Below are 17,639 nucleotides of genomic sequence, written 5' to 3' on the forward strand. Positions count from 1 at the left end.
CCCACGCTGTCAACCATGCAAAATCCTGTTGTAAACTTAGGAGGGGCTGTGACCCTCTCTTGTACCTCAAGCCAGAGATACGACTGGTTCATTTTAACAAAGAATGGTCAGAAGTTCTCCATCCGTCAGAGCTCAAGACACACACACAGTGGGATGTTCCTGGCTGAATTTCCAGTGGGTCCAGTGACCTCTAGCCAGAGGTGGAGGTTCAGATGCTATGGCTATTACACAAATAACTCTCAGGTGTGGTCAGAAGGGAGTGAGCCCTGGAGCTCCTGGTCTCAGGTGAGGAAGCCTCAGACTCTCTGTGGAATCATGTTGCACCTGACTTATGTTCCCAGTGAAGACCAGGGTTGTGATATGTCTGTGGAATCAGGGCTCCTGAGATAACTGACACAGCATGGAGACTGTGGGTGTCACTGTACAGAAAATGGGGGGGGGGCATAGTGAGACTGGGGCTTGGTGAGGTCAGGAGACTAATGACTATTCCCATGAGATTATTGGTCCTTTGCTAATCAAGGGTAAATTTCAAGATCAACAGCATGCTTGATGTTTACTGTGAAACTATTCAAAGTCCCCTCTCCTTCTCACCTATTTCCCTGCAGGGACCCTTCAGAAACCCACCTTGTGGGCTGAACCAAGTTCTGTGATTGCCTCTGGCAATGATGTGACCATCTGCTGTGAGGGGAACAGGGAAACCAAAATATATTTCCTGCATAAAGAAGGGAGCTCAGTACCCTGGGACAGTCAAACTCACAAAGATCCTGTTAACAAGGCCATGTTCTCCATAGCATCCATGGAAAAGCATCATGCAGGGAAATATCGCTGTTACTCTTATAAATCTGCAGGGTGGACAGAGCGCAGTGACACACTGGAGCTGGTGGTGACAGGTGAGATGACACTTCTCCAACACTAGGACCATTCTTGAGGAAAGGAATATGTTCACTGTAGTGTGTCCTCATATTCCAAAAGAAAGTAAATTGTTTACCATGTGATTCCACTTACCATGCTTCCTATTTCTTCTGGGAGTTTACCCCACCAAAATCACTCTGACAACCCTTTCCAGCCCTGTGGTGACCTCAGGAGGAAATGGGACCTTTCAGTGTGTCTCACAAAAGGTATATAACAGGTTCATTCTAACGAAGGAAGATGAGAAGTTCTCCAGGCCTTTGCCCTCACAGAAAATATACCCTGAGCTATTTGGAGCTGTGTTCACAGTGGGTCCTGTGACCCCCAACCAGAGGTGGAGGTTCACATGCTATGGGTATGATTTGAGCACCCCCCAGGCATGGTCAGTGCACAGTAACCACCTACAACTCCTGGTCTCAGGTAAGGAAGTACAGAATTTTCCTTTGGCTGTAATTGCAAGTGACACAGAATCCCAGGAAAGGACCTGATGTATGATGGCTGATTATGAGCTAGGGTTACTGAATTCAATTTCTCAGAATGTGTGATACTACTCGACTTGAGGAACAGAAACCAGGGTGAGTAGTAAGAATGGAAACAAAGATCCATGGAAAAGTGTGGTGTTTATGTGTCCTTCTGCTATTGCAGATCAGCTTATGTGTCCCTGCAATGGTGACCTTCTCTGCGCAATTCTCCTAACAGATGCAACTCCTTTCTTTCTTCTTCTTTGCTGGGATCCTTCATAATCCCTCAATATGGGCTGAGCCAGGCTCTGTGAACACATCAGAGAGTCCTGTCACAATCTGGTGTGAGGGGACCTGAGAAACCCAAACATATGTGCTACACAAAGAAGGAAGTCTAGAACCATGGAACAGACAGACCCGAAAGAATCACAACAATAAGGGAAAATTCACCATCACTTCTGTGACTGCATTGCATGCAGCGTGATATTGCTGTTGCTCTCACAACTTTGCTGGCTTGTCAGAATGCAGGGATACCCTGGAGCTAGTGGTAACTGGTGACGGGATAGTCTAGAGTCATGTGGATCCCAAGATGTGACTCTTTTTTTAACCTTTTAAAAATGGTCACAATTATTGTAAAAGCTAACATGCATGTTTCTGAATATATCTCACGACCCCACCTGAGCATTCTACAGCACATGAAATATGAATATGTATATTTTTAATGAAAAGAACCAGTGCCTGAATGAGTACCTCATCTCCACCTGAGAATAATGATTGATAAACAATGAATGGATCCTCAACCTTATAAAACTGGCAATTTTTTAATGTAAAGTACATTTTTTTGTTTTGTCATTGTTCTTTATTAAGAAATTTTATACTCACTCTACATACCACCCACAGATCTCACCTACCTGCTCCTCCCACTCACCAACCCTCCCTCTCAAGCCACCCCACATACCCACAACCTCCAAATCAAGGTCTCACATGGGGAGTCAGCAGAGCCTGGCATACTGAGCCTAGGGAGGTCCAAGCCCCTTCCTACTGCACCAAGGTGTCACACCACAGGCACTGGACTCCCAAAAGCCTACCTATGCACCAGGGATGGATCCAGATCCCCCCGCCTGGGTGCCCCACCCAAACAGTTCAAGACAAATAACCATCTTCTATATCCAGAGGCCATAGTTCAGTCCCATGGGGGCTCCACAGCTGCAAGTCCACAGTTCATGGGCTTCCACTAGTGTGGCTGGTCATCTCTGCATGTCCTCCCATCATGATCTCCATGTCCCCCACCTGCAGAATCCCTCCTCTCTCTCATTGATTAGTTTCCCAGAGCTCAGCCTGGTGCCTGGCCATGGATCTCTGCATCTGCCTCCATCAGTCACAGGACAAAGGCTCTATGATGACAGTTAAAGTGTTCGCTAGACTGGTCACCAGAGTAGATCAGTCCAGGCACCCTCTGGACAACTACTAGCAGTCCAAGGTGGGGTCATCCTTGTGGATTCCTGAGAGCCTCCCCAGCACCCTGCCTCTTCCTATTCCCATAATGTACTCATATATCATGGTATCTTCCTCCCTGCCCTCCCACCCTGTCCCTGTTCCAGCTCAACCCTCTCATTTCCCTATGTTCTCATCCCCCACTCCTCGCCCTCTGCCATTGCCTCACTCCCAGGCCACTCATGCAGATCTCATACACTTCTCTTTCACTGGGCCATCCATGTGTCTCTCCTAGGATCTTTTCCTGTTAACTGGCCTCTCTGGAGCTGTGGTTTGCAGTCTGGCCATCCCTTCCCTCACATCCAGTATTGACTTGTGAGTGAGTACATACTATGTTTGTATTTCTGAGTCTGGGTTACATCATTCAGAATGATGTTTTCCAGTTCCATCCATTTGCCTGCAAATTTCATGATATCATTTTTTTTTTTACTGCTGAGTAGTACTCCATTGTGTATTTATGCCACATTTTCTTTATCCATTCTTCAGTTGAGGGGCATCTAGGTTGTTTCCAGGTTCTTGCTATTGCGAATAATGCTGATATGAACATAGTTGAGCATGTGTCCTTGTGGTAAGATTGAGCATTCCTTGGGTATATGCACAGGAGCGATATAGCTGGGAATTGAGGAAGACTTATTCCCAATTTTCTGAGAAACAGCCATACTGATATTCAGAGTGGCTGCACAAGTTTGCATTCCCACCAACAGTGCAGGAGTTTTCTCATTGCTCCACATCCTCTCCAACATAAGCTCTCTTCAGTGTTTGTGATCTTAGCCCTTCTGACAGGTATAAAATGGTATCTCAGAGTTGTTTTGATTTGCATTTCCCTGATAAGTAAGGATGTTGAGCAGTTCCTTAAATGTCTTTCAGCCATTTGAGATTCTTCTGTTGAGAATTCTCTGTTAAGCTTTGTAGCCCATTTTTTAATTGGACTGTTAGGTATTTTGATGTCTAGTTTCTTGAGTTCTTTATATATTTCAGCCATAAGGCCTCTGTCAGATGTGGGGTTGGTGAAGATCTTTTCCCATTCTGTAGGCTGTCATTTTGTCTTATTGACCATGTCCTTTGTTCTACAAAAGCTTCTCAGTTTCAGGAGGTCCCATTTATTAATTGTTGCTCTCAGTGTCTGTGATACTGGTGTTATATTTAGGAAGTGGTCTCCTGTGCCAAGCATTTATCCTACTTTCTCTTCTATCAAGTTCAGTGTAACTGGATTTATGTTGAGGCCTTTGATCCACTTGGACTTGAGTTTTGTGCATGGCAACAGACATGGATCTATTTGCAATCTTCTACTTGTTGATATCCAGTTATGCCAGCACCATTTGTTGAAGATGCTTTGTTTTTTCCATGGTACAGTTTTGGCTTCTTTGTCAAAAACCAAGTGTTCATGGGTGTGCAGAATAATGTCAGCACCTTCAATTCAAATTCCATATCGACATGTGTCAACATGTCGGTTTTTATGCCAATACAAAGCTGTTTTATATTATTATAACTCTGTTGTAGAGCTTGAGGTCAAGGATCGTGATGCCTCCAGAGATTGCTTTATTATACAGGATTCTTTTAGTTATCCTACGTTTTTTGTTTTACCATGTAAAGTTAAGTATTGTTTTTTCCAAGTCTGTGAAAAATTGTGTTGGTATTTTGATGGGGATTGCATTGAATCTGTAGATTGCTTTTGGTAAGATTGCCATTTTTACTATGTTAATCCTGCCTATGCATGAGCATGGGAGATCTTTCCATTTTCTGACATCTTCTTCTATTTCTTTTTCCAGGGACATAAACTTCTTGTCATATAGGTCCTTCACTTGCTTGGTTAGTGTTACCCCAAGGTATTTTATATCATTTGTGGCTATTGGAAAGGGTGATGTTTCTCTTATTTCTTTCTCAGCCCATGTATCATTTGTATATAGGTGGGCTACTGATTTTTTAGTTAAGCTTTCATCCTGTCACCTTACTGAAGGAGTTTATCAGCTGTAGGAGTTCCCTGGTAGAATTTTGGAGTCATTTATGTATACTATCATATTGTCTGCACATAGTGAAACTTTGACTGTCCTTTCCAATTTGTATCCCCTTGATCTCCTTTTGTTGTCTTATTGTTCTAGCTAGAACTTCAAGTACTATGTTGACTAAATATGGGGAGAGTAGACAGCCTTGTCTTGTTCCTGATATTAGTGGAATCGCTTTGAGTTTCTCTCCTTTTAATTTGATGTTGGCTGTTGGCTTGCTATAAATTGCCTTTATTATGTTTAGGTATGTTCCCTGTATTCCTGATCACTCCAAAACCTTTATCATGAAGAGGTGTTGGATTTTGTCAAATGCCTTTTCTGCATCTGGTGAGATGATCATGTGTTTTTTTCTTTCAGTTTGTTTATATGTTGTATTACATTGACGGACTTTCATATGTTGAACCACGCTTGCATCACTGGGATGAAGCCTACTTGATCATGGTGGATAATTGTTTTGATGTGTTCTTGGAGTCTGTTTGCCAGTATTTTATTGAGTATTTTTGCATCGATGTTCATGAGGGAAATTGCTTTGTAGTTCTCTTTCTTGGATGCATCTTTGTTTGGTTTAGGAATCAGGGTAATTGTAGCCTCATAGAAGGAGTTTGGTAACACCCCTTCTGTTTCTATTGTATGGAACAATTTAAAAAGTATTGGTATTAACTCTTCTTTGAAGATCTGGTATAATTCTGCACATAAACCATCTGGTCCCGGCCTCTTTTTGGTTGGGAGACTTTTAATGACTGATTCTATTTCCTTAGGGGTTATTGGACTATTTAAATAGTTTATCTGGCTTGATTTAACTTTGGTATATGGTACTTACCCAGAAATTTTTCCATTTCTTTTAGATTTTCCAGTTTTGTGGAGTACAGGTTTTTGAAGTATAACCTGATGATTTTCTGGATTTCCTCATTGTCTGTTGTTATGTCCCCCTTTTCCTTTCTGATTTTGCTAATTGGGATTCTCTCTCTCTCTCTCTCTCTCTCTCTCTCTCTCTCTCTCTCTCTCTTTCTCTCTCTCTCTGACTTTTGGTTAATTTGGATAAGGGCTTGTCTATCTTGTTGATTTTCTCAAAGAACCAACTCTTTATTTCATTAATTTTTTGTATGGTTCTCTTTGTTTCTATTTTATTGATTTCAGCTCTCAATTTGATTATTTCCTGGCGACTATTCCTCCTGGGTGACTTTGCTTCTTGTTCTAGAGCCTTCAGGTGTGATGTTAAGTCACTAGTGTAAGATTTTTCCAACTTCTTTATGTGGGCATTTAGTGCTATGAATTTTCCTCTTAGCACTGCTTTCATAGTGTCTCATAAGTTTGAGTGTGTGGTATATTCATTTTCATTGATCTCTAGGAAGTCTTTAATTTCTTTCTTTATTTCTTCCTTGACTCATTGATGATTCAGTTGAGCATATTCAGTTTCCATGAGATTGTAGGCTTTCTGTAGTTTTTGCTGTTGTTGAAATCTAACTTTAAACCGTGGTGGGCTGATAGAACACAGTAGGTTGTTCCAATTGTTTTGTATCTGTTGAGATTTGCTTTGTGGCCAGGTATGTGGTCAGATTTAGAGAAGGTTCCATGGGGTTCTGAGAAGAAGGTATATTCTTTTTTGTTAGGATGGAATGTTCTGTAGATATCGATTAAATCCATTTGAGTCATAACATCAGTTAAGTCCTTTATTTTTCTGTTAAGTTTCGATTTGGGAGATCTGTCCAGTGGTTAAAGTGGGGTGTTGAAGCCTCCCAATATTAATGTGTGGGGTTTTATATGTGATTTAAGCTTTAGTAATGTTTCTTTTACCTATGTGGGTGCCCTTGTGTTTGGGGAATAAATGTTCAGAATTGAAACTTCATCTTGGATGATCTTTCCTGTGATGAGTGTGCAATGCCCTTCTTGATCTCTTTTGATTGATTTTAGTTTGAAGTCTATTTTGATGGATATTAGGATGGCTACACCCACTTACTTCCTAAGACCATTTCATTGGAAAGTCTTTCCCAAGCCTTTTATTCTTAGGTAGTGTCTATCTTTGAATTTGAGGTATGTTTCTTGTATGCAGCAGAAAGATGGGTTCTGCTTTTGTATCCATTCTGTAAGCCTGTATCTTTTTATAGGTAAATTGAGTCCATTGATATTAAGGGATATTAATGACCAATGATTGTTCATTCCTGTTTATTTTTGGTGGTAGTGTATGTGTACTTCTCTTCTTTGGGGTTTACTGTTGTGGCTTTATATATTGCCTGTGTTTTCCAGGGTGTATTTGACTTCCTTCGTTTGGAATTTTCCTTCTAGTGCTTTCTGTAGGGCTGGGTTTGTGGATAATTATTTTTAAAATCTGACTTTGTCTTGGAATGTCTTGTTCATTCTGTCTATGATGATTGAAAGTTTTGCTGGGTATATTCGTCTAGGCTGGTATCCATGGTCTCTTAGTGTCTTCATTACATCTGTCCATGTCCTTCTGTCTTTCTAAATCTCCATTGAGAAATCAGATGTTATTCTGATGTGTTTGTCTTTATAAGTCACTTGGTCTTTTTTCTTTGCTGCTCTTAATGTTCTTTCTTTATTCTATACATTTAGTTGTTTAATTATTATGTGGCAAGGGGACTTTTGGGGGGAATGTAGACTGTTTGTTGTTCTATAGGCTTCTTGTATCTTCATAGGCATTTTTTTTTCTTTAAGTTGGGAACGTTTTCTTCTATGATCTTACTGAATATATTTTCTGTGCCTTTGAGTTGGTATTCTTCTCCTTCCTCTATCCCTACGATTCATAGGTTTGGTCTTTCATGGTGTCCCTGATTTCTTGGACATTTTGTGTTATAATTTTTTTGTCATTGGTATTTTCTTTGACTGATGAATCCATTTCCTCTATTGTGTCCTCTACACCACAGATCCTCTCTTCAATCTCTTGTATTCTGTTGGTTATACTTGCATCTGTGTTTCTTGTTTGTTTATTCAGATTTTCTGTTTCCAGCATTCCCTCTGTTTGTGTCTTCTTCATTGTTTCTATTTCCCTTTTCAGATTTTGGACTGTTTCCCTCACCAGTTTCATTGTTTTTTCATGGTTTTCTTTAAGGTATTTATTGTTTTCTTCTGCTTTATTTGTCTTTTCCCCTAGTTTTTTATAGAGTTCCTCCCATTTTTTGTTTTACTTTTCATTTTCTTTATTGATTTCATCCACTTTTTTGTTTATCTTTTCCTCAATTTTATTTTTTATTTTTTTCTTTAAAGGCCTCTATCATATTCATGATGCTATTCCTAAGGTTGCTTTCTTGTGCTTCTTCCACTTTTTGATGTTCAGGTCTTGCTGTTGGAGGAGGGCTAGGTTCTGGTGATGCTGTATTGCTCTTTATTTTGTTGTATGTACTTCTGCCTTGATGTCTGCCCACCTCCTCATGGATTCGTTCTTGGTCTTATCAGGGCTCTTGGTCCAGTCAGAGCTGACAGATTCAGCATTTCAGGAAGCCACTCTTGATATGATGAGAGATGGCAGATTCTTCTTCTCAGAAAGCCATTCTTAGTCTAATGAGGGCTGGCCAATTCCCTGTCTCCTGAGTTTACTCTTGCTCCATGATGGCTCTTTGTCCAATGAAAGCTGTCTCTTTCTCTGGGCTGGATGGCAGCTCTCTAGGCCAGAGGGGAGCTCTCTGGGCTGGATGGGAGCTCTGGGCCAGATGGGAGCTGGGGGCTGGTCTCCAATTCTCAGGAAGTGGCGGGGGTCTCAGGCAGATGGGTGTGGGGACAGGGCATGTAGATTGCAGGGTCCACTGGTGGGTCTTGAAGAAGGGGAACCTTCCTGTGGGAGCCCTGCCTGCTGACCAGCAATTGCGGCCAAGTTAGATGGGTCTTCCCCAGGTAGTGCTGGAGCCCTGGGATGGGTCTCCCTGGGTATGACCCCAGTCTCTTACCTCTGGTCCAGATGGGAGCTCTGGGCCGGATGGGAGCTGGGGACTGGTCTTTAAGTCTCAGGAAGTGGTGAGGGTCTCCAGTGGATGGGTGTGGAGGCACGGCATGTAGATTGCAGTGTCCGCTGGGCGATCTTGGATAAGGGGAACCTACCCACAGAAGCCCTGCCTGCTGGCCAGCAATAGGAGCTGCCCCTAGTTTTTTACAATTTTTCTACACAAAGAATTTTTTTCCTTCAAATAAATATATTTGAAATTTCATGGTAACTTATACATTTTTGCATATACATATATAATTCTATTTATGTTCACATGTATTTATAATTACAGAAATATATCTACAATATTATATGGTTTATGTGTATGTACAAATTTAACTTTTATGATGATTTCACATGAGTGTTGTACTGAAATCATTTCTACACACTTTCTTCTTCCTCTTATTCTGTTTCTTTCATTCCTTCTTTTTTATTTTTTTGGTTTTTCGAGACAGGGTTTCTCTGTGTAGCTTTGTGCCTTTCTTGGAACTCACTTGGTAGCCCAGGCTGGCCTAGAACTCACAGAGATCCACCTGGCTCTGCCTCCCAAGTACTGGGATTAAAGGCGTGCGCCACCCACCGCCTGACTCATTCCTTCTTATATTTGACCTGTGATTATTATTATTACATCACACACACACACACACACACACACACACACACACACACATTCACAGATCCTAGAGCCTAGCTTGGGTTTTTCTTTTTCTTTTTCTTTCATTTCCTTCCTTTGCTCCAAACAATTTTATCTGAAGCCATCACAGATTCACAATGTGGTTTGTCTCTGCTTCTTGTTTTTCTGGTCAGGTTTGACCATTTGATCCCAGCATGTACGAGGGAGCAAGTGATTTGGATTCCAGGTGGTCATTATACAGGCCTTCTTTAGGCAAGCATACTTTTGACATTTCATGTCATGTCTAGAAGACTCCATTCTGTAGCAGGAATCTTGTTCCTCTAGTTCTTATAACCTTTCTACCTCACTTCCACAATGTACCCTGTAATACACACACACACACACACACACACACACACACACACACACACACACACACACACACACACACACACACACACACGTACATATTGAATTGTAGAAGCACTGGCTACATGAATGCCACTTATTCCTGTTTTGACCAGTGTCAATCTCAATAATCATCATCATCTATGGCAAAACAAGCTTCTTTGATAAGAGGTGAGAGAAACACTTACCTGTAGGTTTAATGCTAAGTATTTATAATGCAGTCAGAAATTACATTGGTTTAGTAACATGGAAGTACTTGTTTCTTCTTTAGCGTACATAGCCTCTACAGACATGGGTACAAGTAATATATTTTCACTGCTCAATTTTGGCCTATTCTTTGTTGATTTATGTTGCCTACTTATTAGAGCATGTCTCCATTATTGTACGTTGTGAGCATATTTTTTGTATTGTTTGCATTACTAACAATGTGATGATTAGAGAGTGAGATGTTAAACAGAAACATCATGGGAACTGATTGGGGTAAGTGCATGTAGAAAACCCACCCAGTCTGTCACTATTTTGTGCACTTGATATTTATAGGTCCCCAAGAAAAAGAATTTTGGGCAGGATCTTGGGTTCTTAGCTGGTAAATTGGTGCAAACCAATTTCCTGGGAAATTAGCTTCCAGGATTCTAAACTCCAGACTGAGCTGGGAGCACAGGAAGGCTTCTTTATTCTGAACTGTGAGAACATACTTTTCCATCTCTGCTCTCTGGAATCAGATAATTCTATTCCAAAGAGGTGCCTAAGCCAGAAGTTCTGAACTCAAAGCAAGTCAGACTGAAGAATCAAGCCAAAGACCTGGAGGAAGCTGCTACAGCAGAGAAAGGGTGCATTTCATATTTTCATGATGTTATGTGATGGGATTAATATCCCTGTCTAGGAAAAAACAAGATGAAACTGGACAAAAAGAACCAGATCTCTTGAGCACTTCACACATCCAACATGTCTTTGTTTCTCAGGAGCACCTGAGACCACCAGACAACCACAAAACATGTCAGAAGCCATAACAGGTGAGTAAGGAAAATTCTGGTTTGGGCATGACAGAGAAGGCCAAATTCTATACCGAGGAGGGGGCCTCTCAGAGTAGAAATGCAGTTATCTTATGGTGGCTTTCGTTGGTTCTGATGTCTTTGTCAACAATTTCTAGTCTCACCACCCCAGGATCACACAGTGGAGAACCTCATCCGGATAGGCATGTCTGGCTTGATCCTTATACTTCTTGGGGGTTTGCTATTTGAAGCTAGCCACAGCCACAGAAGGACCTTGACTGCATCCAAGAAGTTAAGAAGAGATATAGCAACAAGCCATACATGATGTCTACATCAGGGAAACAAATTTGAGGGTCTCTGTTGTTTTTTGTTTTGGGTTTTTTGGGGGGTTTTTTGTTTGTTTGTTTGCTTTTTACACGAAATTCAATGTTTAATATTGGGAATCGCTTGTGAGAAAAGATACAGGAATCAAATGTGATTTTGGTGCAGGAAAAGACCTAAATGTTGGTGTGGAGAGCTCTTCTAGCACCACATTAAGGCTCTTGTCCTCTACCTTGCTGTGGACTTTGAAGATTTTTTTTTTTTTTTGCTTTTTCGAGACAGGGTTTCTCTGTGTAGCTTTGCACCTTTCCTGGAACTCACTTGGTAGTCCAGGCTGGCCTCAAACTCACAAAAATCTGCCTGGCTCTGCCTCCTGAGTGCTGTGATAAAAGGCATGCGCCATCACCAACCAGCTCAGACTTTGAAAATTTTTATTCCTTCCTTTTCAGTCTATGATATGGGAAACATGTTGTCCCAGCAGGTTTGAGTCTTTTCCTCTGCATATCTTCTGCTTTCCCCCAGTCTCTTGTCATACTTTCCTTTATTATAAATTACCTCATTCCCTATTTTGCATTATGAGCATCTGCTTTTTGTGGATGTTGTTACTATGAACAAGGCATTTGACTCAGTACAACATCAATCAAAAATGAACAAATGAAAAAGTCAGATTCCAGAATGAAAAAAACAACTGAAAATAAATGATGCTCCTAAAAATCTGTACTTTCAAGCAATTAGTATTCATTACAAACTCACTGAGATTTATGATAATTTAAAAACTTTTCTGTCCAGTAAAAAACAATATCATGAAATTTGCAGGCAAATGGATGGAACTAGAAATACAATTTGAGTGAGGTAACCCAGACTCAGAAGGACAAACATAGTATGTACTCACTCATAAGTGGTACTAGATGTGAAGGAAGGGATGGCCAGACTGCAAACCACAGTTCCAGAGACGCTAGCTAACAGGGAAAGACCCTAGGAGAGACGACACATGGATGACCCAGCAAAGGAGAAGTAGATGAGATCTACATGAGTGGACTGGGTGTGGGGCATGGCCAGAGGGTGAGGAGTGGGGGAAGAGAACATAGGGAAATGGAAGGGTCAAGCTGGAACAGGGACAGAGTGGGAGGGCAGGGAGGAAGATATCATGATAGATGAGGACATCATGGGAATAGGAAGAGGCAGGGTGCTGGGAAGGCTCTCAGGAATCCACAAGGATGACCCCACCTTGGTCTGCTGGCAGTGATCCAGAGGGTGCCTGGACTGGTCTACTCTGGTGACTGGTCTAGCCAATACCCTAACTGTCATCATAGAGCCTTTGTCCAGTGACTGATGGAGGCAGATACAGAGATCCATGGCCAGGCATCAGGCTGAGCTCAGGGAATCCAATTGATGAGAGAGAGGAAGGATTCTGCAGGTGAGGGACATTGAGATCATGATGGGAGGACATGCAGAGATGACCAGCCACACTAGTGGAAGCCCATGAACTGTGGACTGGTGGCTGTGGAGCCCCCATGGGACTGGACTAGGTCCTCTGCATAAGGAAGACATTTGTTTGATTCGAACTGTTTGGGGGTCACCCAGGCAGGGGGATTGGTATCCATCCCTGGTGCATGGGCAGGCTCCTGGGAATCCTGTGCCTGTGGTGTGATGCCTTGCACAACTTTGGTGCAGTGGGAAGGGGCTTGGACCTGCCTAGGCTCAGTGTGCTGGACTCTGCTGACTCCCCATAGGAGACCTTGATTTGAGGGATTTGGGGATGCAGGGTAGCTTGGGAGAGAGGACTGGGGTGGAAGGAGTGGGGATCTGTGGGTAGTATGTCAAGTGAGTAGAAAATTTCTTAATAAACAAAAATGGAAAAAATTTACAATCCTCCTACCTCAGCCTCCCAATCATTAGAGTTACAGATGTGCACTTCCAATCTTGGACACTCCTCCTTCTCCTCCTCCTCCTCCTCTTCCTCCTCCTCTCCTCCTCCTCCTCATCCTCTCCCCTTCCTTCTCTTCCTTGTTTTGCAAACAAATCTCTCTATATGTAGCTCTGGCTCATATATATGCTCAATATATACCAGACTGACCTCTAAATTTTTTAAGCTTCTGTATGACAAAGAACACAGTAAATAAGACAAAACAGCAGCCTACAGAATGAGAAAAGGTCTTCACCAACCCCACATTTGACAGATGGTCTCCAAAATACATAAAGAACTCAAGAAAGTAGACTTCAAAATACCAAATAATCCAATTTAAAAATAGGGTACAGATCTAAACAGATTTCTCAACAGAAGACTCTCAAATGGCCAAAAGACATTTAAGGAATTGCTCAACATCCTTAGCAATCAGGGAAATGCAAATCAAAATGACATTTAGATACCATCTTACAATTGTTAGAATAGCTAAGACCAAAAACACTGATGACAGCTTATGTTGGAGAGGATGTGGAGTGAGCAGAACACTCCTACACTGATGATGGAAGTGCAAACATATACGGCCACTCAGGAAATCAGTATAACGGTTTATCAGAAAATTAGGAATCAATCTATCTCAAGACACAACGATATCACTCTTGGGCATATACCCAAAAGATGTTTAATCATACCATAAAGACACATGCTCAGTTATGTTCATAGCAGCATTATTCATAATAGCCAGAACCTGGAAACAACCTGGATGCCCCTCAACTAAAGAATGGATAAAGAAAATGTGGTACATATGCACAATGGACTCTTACTTACTATTAAAAACAATGACATCACGAAATATTAGGCAATGATAAAAAAAAAAAAATCTGAGTGAGGTAACCCAGACCCAGAAAGACAAATACAATATGTGCTTACTCACAAGTGGTTTATAGGCACAAAGCAAAGAATAACCAGACCACAATCCACAACCCCAGAGAAGCTAGGCAAAAAGGAGGAGCACCCTAAGAAAGGGAAATAGTTAAGATCTATTGGGTACACTTGGAGGGGGTAGAAGGGAGTGGATAAGGGATGGCAACATGAGGGATCAAGAGGGCTGAGTTGGGGGAGGGATGGAGAGGGAGAGCAATGAAAGAGATATCTTGATAGAGGGAGTCATTATGGGCTTAAGGAGAAACCTGATGCTAGGAAAATTCCCAGGAATCCACAAGGATGACCAAAGCTAAGACTCCTAGCAATAGTAGAGAGGGTGCCTGAGCTGTCCTTTCCCTGTAATCAGATTAGTACCTACCCTAGTTATCATCATAGAACCTACTTCCAGTAGCTGATGGAAGCAGATGCAGTGATACACAGACAAGCACTGGGCTGAGCTCCTGGAGTTCAGTTGGAGAGAGGAAGGAGGGGTCATATGAGCAAGGAGGGTCAAGATTATGATGGGGAAAACCATAGAATCAGATGATCCAAGCTAGTGGGAGCTCATGGGCTCTGTAAAGACAGCTGGGGAACCTGCATGGAACAGAACTAGGTCCTCTGAATGTGGGTGATGGTTGTGGGGCTTGATCTGACAGTGGAGCCCATGGTAGTGGGACCATGACTTATCCCAGGTGCATGAACTGGCTTTTTGGAGCCCATTCCCTATGGTGGAATACTTTTCTCAGCCTTGATGTCGGGTGGGGTGGGAGGTGCTTGGTCCTACCTCAACTTGATATGCCAGACTTGTTGACTCCTCAAGGAGGGCCTTATCCCCCTCCCAGAAGTGAATGGGATGAGGGGAGGACGGGAGAAAGAAAATAGGAGGTAAGGGGAACTGGGATTGGTATGTAAAGTGAAAAAAAATTAAATAAAAAAATACAACATGAAATTTGCAGGCAAGTGGATGAACAAGAAAAAATCATCCTGTTTGCTGTATGCCTGAATCAGAAAGATGAACATGATATGTATTTGCTTAGATGACAATATTAGCTATGAAGTCAATGGTTACAAAGCAAAGTCTATAGAACTACAGAAGGTAGTAATGAACTAGAGGAAACAGAAAGACCTTCTTTGGAAATGGAAATAGAATAGATAGCAACTGTCACCTTCTTTGATGATGAGATAGGTGCACTAACAAATAGTAAACAAAATTTTAGTCTCTTACCCTTGGTCAGAAGAATATCTTCTAGCTGAAAGTTCTGTCTCCAATCAAAAGATACAGGTGAACTACCTCACAGCTTGAAAACGAAGATTCCCAGGGATATTAGAAAAAAAACAACCCCCCAGGACTGGCCCAACACTAAGAACCTGTAATCACTCAACTAAAAAGTGCAACTACCCCTGTCGAGATTAAAAACTACCCAATGACCCTGGAAAAAAAGGGGAACTTGCATTCCATACTGCTAGTCTTGGAGAGACAGGAATCCTGGTGCCAGGCAACTCACTCTGAAATACACCTCTCTTGCCTGTGAAGAAATCCAGGACCTCTGACTCTCATGAGTCTGATTCTTCCAGGGAAACAGTTGTAAACTGCTATGGGCCACAGGAATATAATGTAAGAACTCAGCTGGTTATGGCAAAGCCACCTCCTGAAGGGATCAAGGAATTCCCTCAGAGGAAGTCAAATCTCAGGGAGCATTTGGTGCTATGTGGCTTTTATATATTAACTGTCTTCTGTTATGAATATCATGTGTGCCTTCACAGTTTTCTCAATTGACTTTTTCCCTACAAATTGCAAACAGTGGACTGATAACTCTTTGAACATATACATTTGAGGTATTTGGATAACAGCCTCAGGAAAGGCTTTCTTTCCTCAGGCCCATCTGTTTCTCTTTTTTTAGCACTGGAATCAGATCTCTCCCTTAGCTACATCCAAGGACAGACAAATAACATTGCAGACCACCACATGCTAGTCTCCTGAATTAAGGTAAATTCCAGATGGAGACACCACCTAGGTCAGATGGAACTTAAGTACATAGCTTCATGCAAATTAAGCTCCAACCTTCCATGTAACAGTCCTGGCTATCCTGAAACTCACTTAGTGGTTCGGGCTGGCCTCCAACCTGTGATGGCCTTCCCTCATCCTCCTGCCTCTGCCTCTCAAGTGCTAGGATTAAAGGCATGCGCCACTACTGCTGGGCTGAAATGTCATCTGCTGAGTGATGCACAGTCATTACAATAAAAAAAAAAACCTCTCAACAAGCTGATGAGTGCAAAAGATGAACAGCCAGGAATGAAAGGAGATGGTTTACATAGGACCCATTATCCCTCACTGATAAACTGCTTCCTAGTTATAGATCCACAGAAGGAGAGTCATTTCCTCTATTGAGCACCTACTGCTCACCCAAGGTCATAGTTCCAACCCAACTGTCACACATATGACTCTGATTAAATGAGTCACACACCACATCCCAAAGACCTGAAAATGGAAAAGTGATGGGAAGAGGGTGTGTTATGTAGTTCCTGACCCCTGGGAAAGTCCATTGACAATCCAGTTATAATTAAGAAGCTTACTGATTACTGCTAGAAAAACAATGATCTCGGAGCCAACCTACAGATTGCCATGAAAAAGAGGATAAGGGAGGATTTTAAGGGAAAAAAACACAAGTAGAATGAACATTGGTTTCTGCACAAGCTAGCCAGAGCCATTTTGCTCTGCCAAAATTAAATAATCAAAGCAACTTCAAAATGGTCCTTGACTATCTACATAAGCAGGTAACAGAAGCCAAAAAGAAGTTAGCAATATCATAAGACATAGATGGCCACACTATACATTTCTGGGTTGGAGGTCACTGAGTCAGGCCTACTGGGAAATTATCTTGCAGGGAGGGACTGGAGTCAGAGACAAACAGCTAGGGAGTACCAAGATGGATGCCTAGCACAAAATGGAGCAGTTTCTTTAGTCATTGCAAAGGGGTGGATTTTTAAGGAAGTGGAAGGTATATAAAAATTGATGTGGAGGGAGCATAGGCAAAATGCATTATATACAAGTTGAAGATTGTAAGATTTTGATTGAAAATTTGACAGAGAACATTAGCTTTTAAAGATAAAAATACATCACAACTACAAAAGGATTATCTAAGTCATACAGTGGATGCCAGCATCTCATTCTTGTGCTGGCATTGAAAACACTGTGTAGCCCAGGGAGGCCTAAAATGAGTGTTTCACCTGCTTCTATATTCTGCTTAGCAGGGACTGCCTGTGTTCTTACCTTATAACTTCTTCCTGTGTCATTTCTACCCCTATTCCTTTTTTGTTTTGATTTGTTTTGTAGTTCAGAGGGCACTGTTTCTCCCGCCCTTATTGACATGCATAAATTGTACTCAATTCTAAGTTTCACAGCACTGATGACATTTAACCTTCCAGTCCTTCTCTTGTACCATCTTCCTCCTCTTGCTGGTCCCCCCACCACCTTCTTTTCCCAAGTATTCCATTTTCTACTTTCTTTTTTTTTACTTTTTTTACTAAGAAATTATGGCCAAACACCCTAATAGTTGTGCCAGAAACCCCATCCAAGGACTGAGGAATCTGGATGCAGGCATCCATGGCTAGGCCCCAGGTGGAGCGCTGGGAGTCTAATTAGTGAGAAAGAGGAGGGTTTATATGAGCGAGAATTGTTG

General features: G+C 41.9%; 3 protein-coding genes across 3 annotated transcripts in view; 1 reads left to right on the forward strand and 2 right to left on the reverse strand.

Annotated features, from left to right (window-relative positions):
- The window catches only part of LOC114688828 (leukocyte immunoglobulin-like receptor subfamily A member 6), a 91,487-nt gene that overhangs the window by 62,521 nt on the left and 11,327 nt on the right, over window positions 1–17,639 (reverse strand). The gene's annotated exons all lie outside the window — the stretch shown is intronic.
- LOC114686725 (leukocyte immunoglobulin-like receptor subfamily A member 5) overlaps window positions 1–17,639 on the reverse strand; it is a 305,493-nt gene that overhangs the window by 36,068 nt on the left and 251,786 nt on the right. The gene's annotated exons all lie outside the window — the stretch shown is intronic.
- Window positions 16–11,409, forward strand: LOC119087319 (leukocyte immunoglobulin-like receptor subfamily A member 2). Its single transcript, XM_037202265.1, has 4 exons — window positions 16–106; window positions 606–890; window positions 10,782–10,832; window positions 10,970–11,409. Exons 1-4 carry the CDS (start codon window positions 16–18, stop codon window positions 11,134–11,136), a joined length of 594 nt encoding a protein of 197 aa, XP_037058160.1. The 3' UTR covers window positions 11,137–11,409.

The sequence above is a fragment of the Peromyscus leucopus genome, chromosome 1 (genome assembly GCF_004664715.2).
Source record: "Peromyscus leucopus breed LL Stock chromosome 1, UCI_PerLeu_2.1, whole genome shotgun sequence".
NCBI classification, from domain to species: Eukaryota; Metazoa; Chordata; class Mammalia; order Rodentia; family Cricetidae; genus Peromyscus; species Peromyscus leucopus.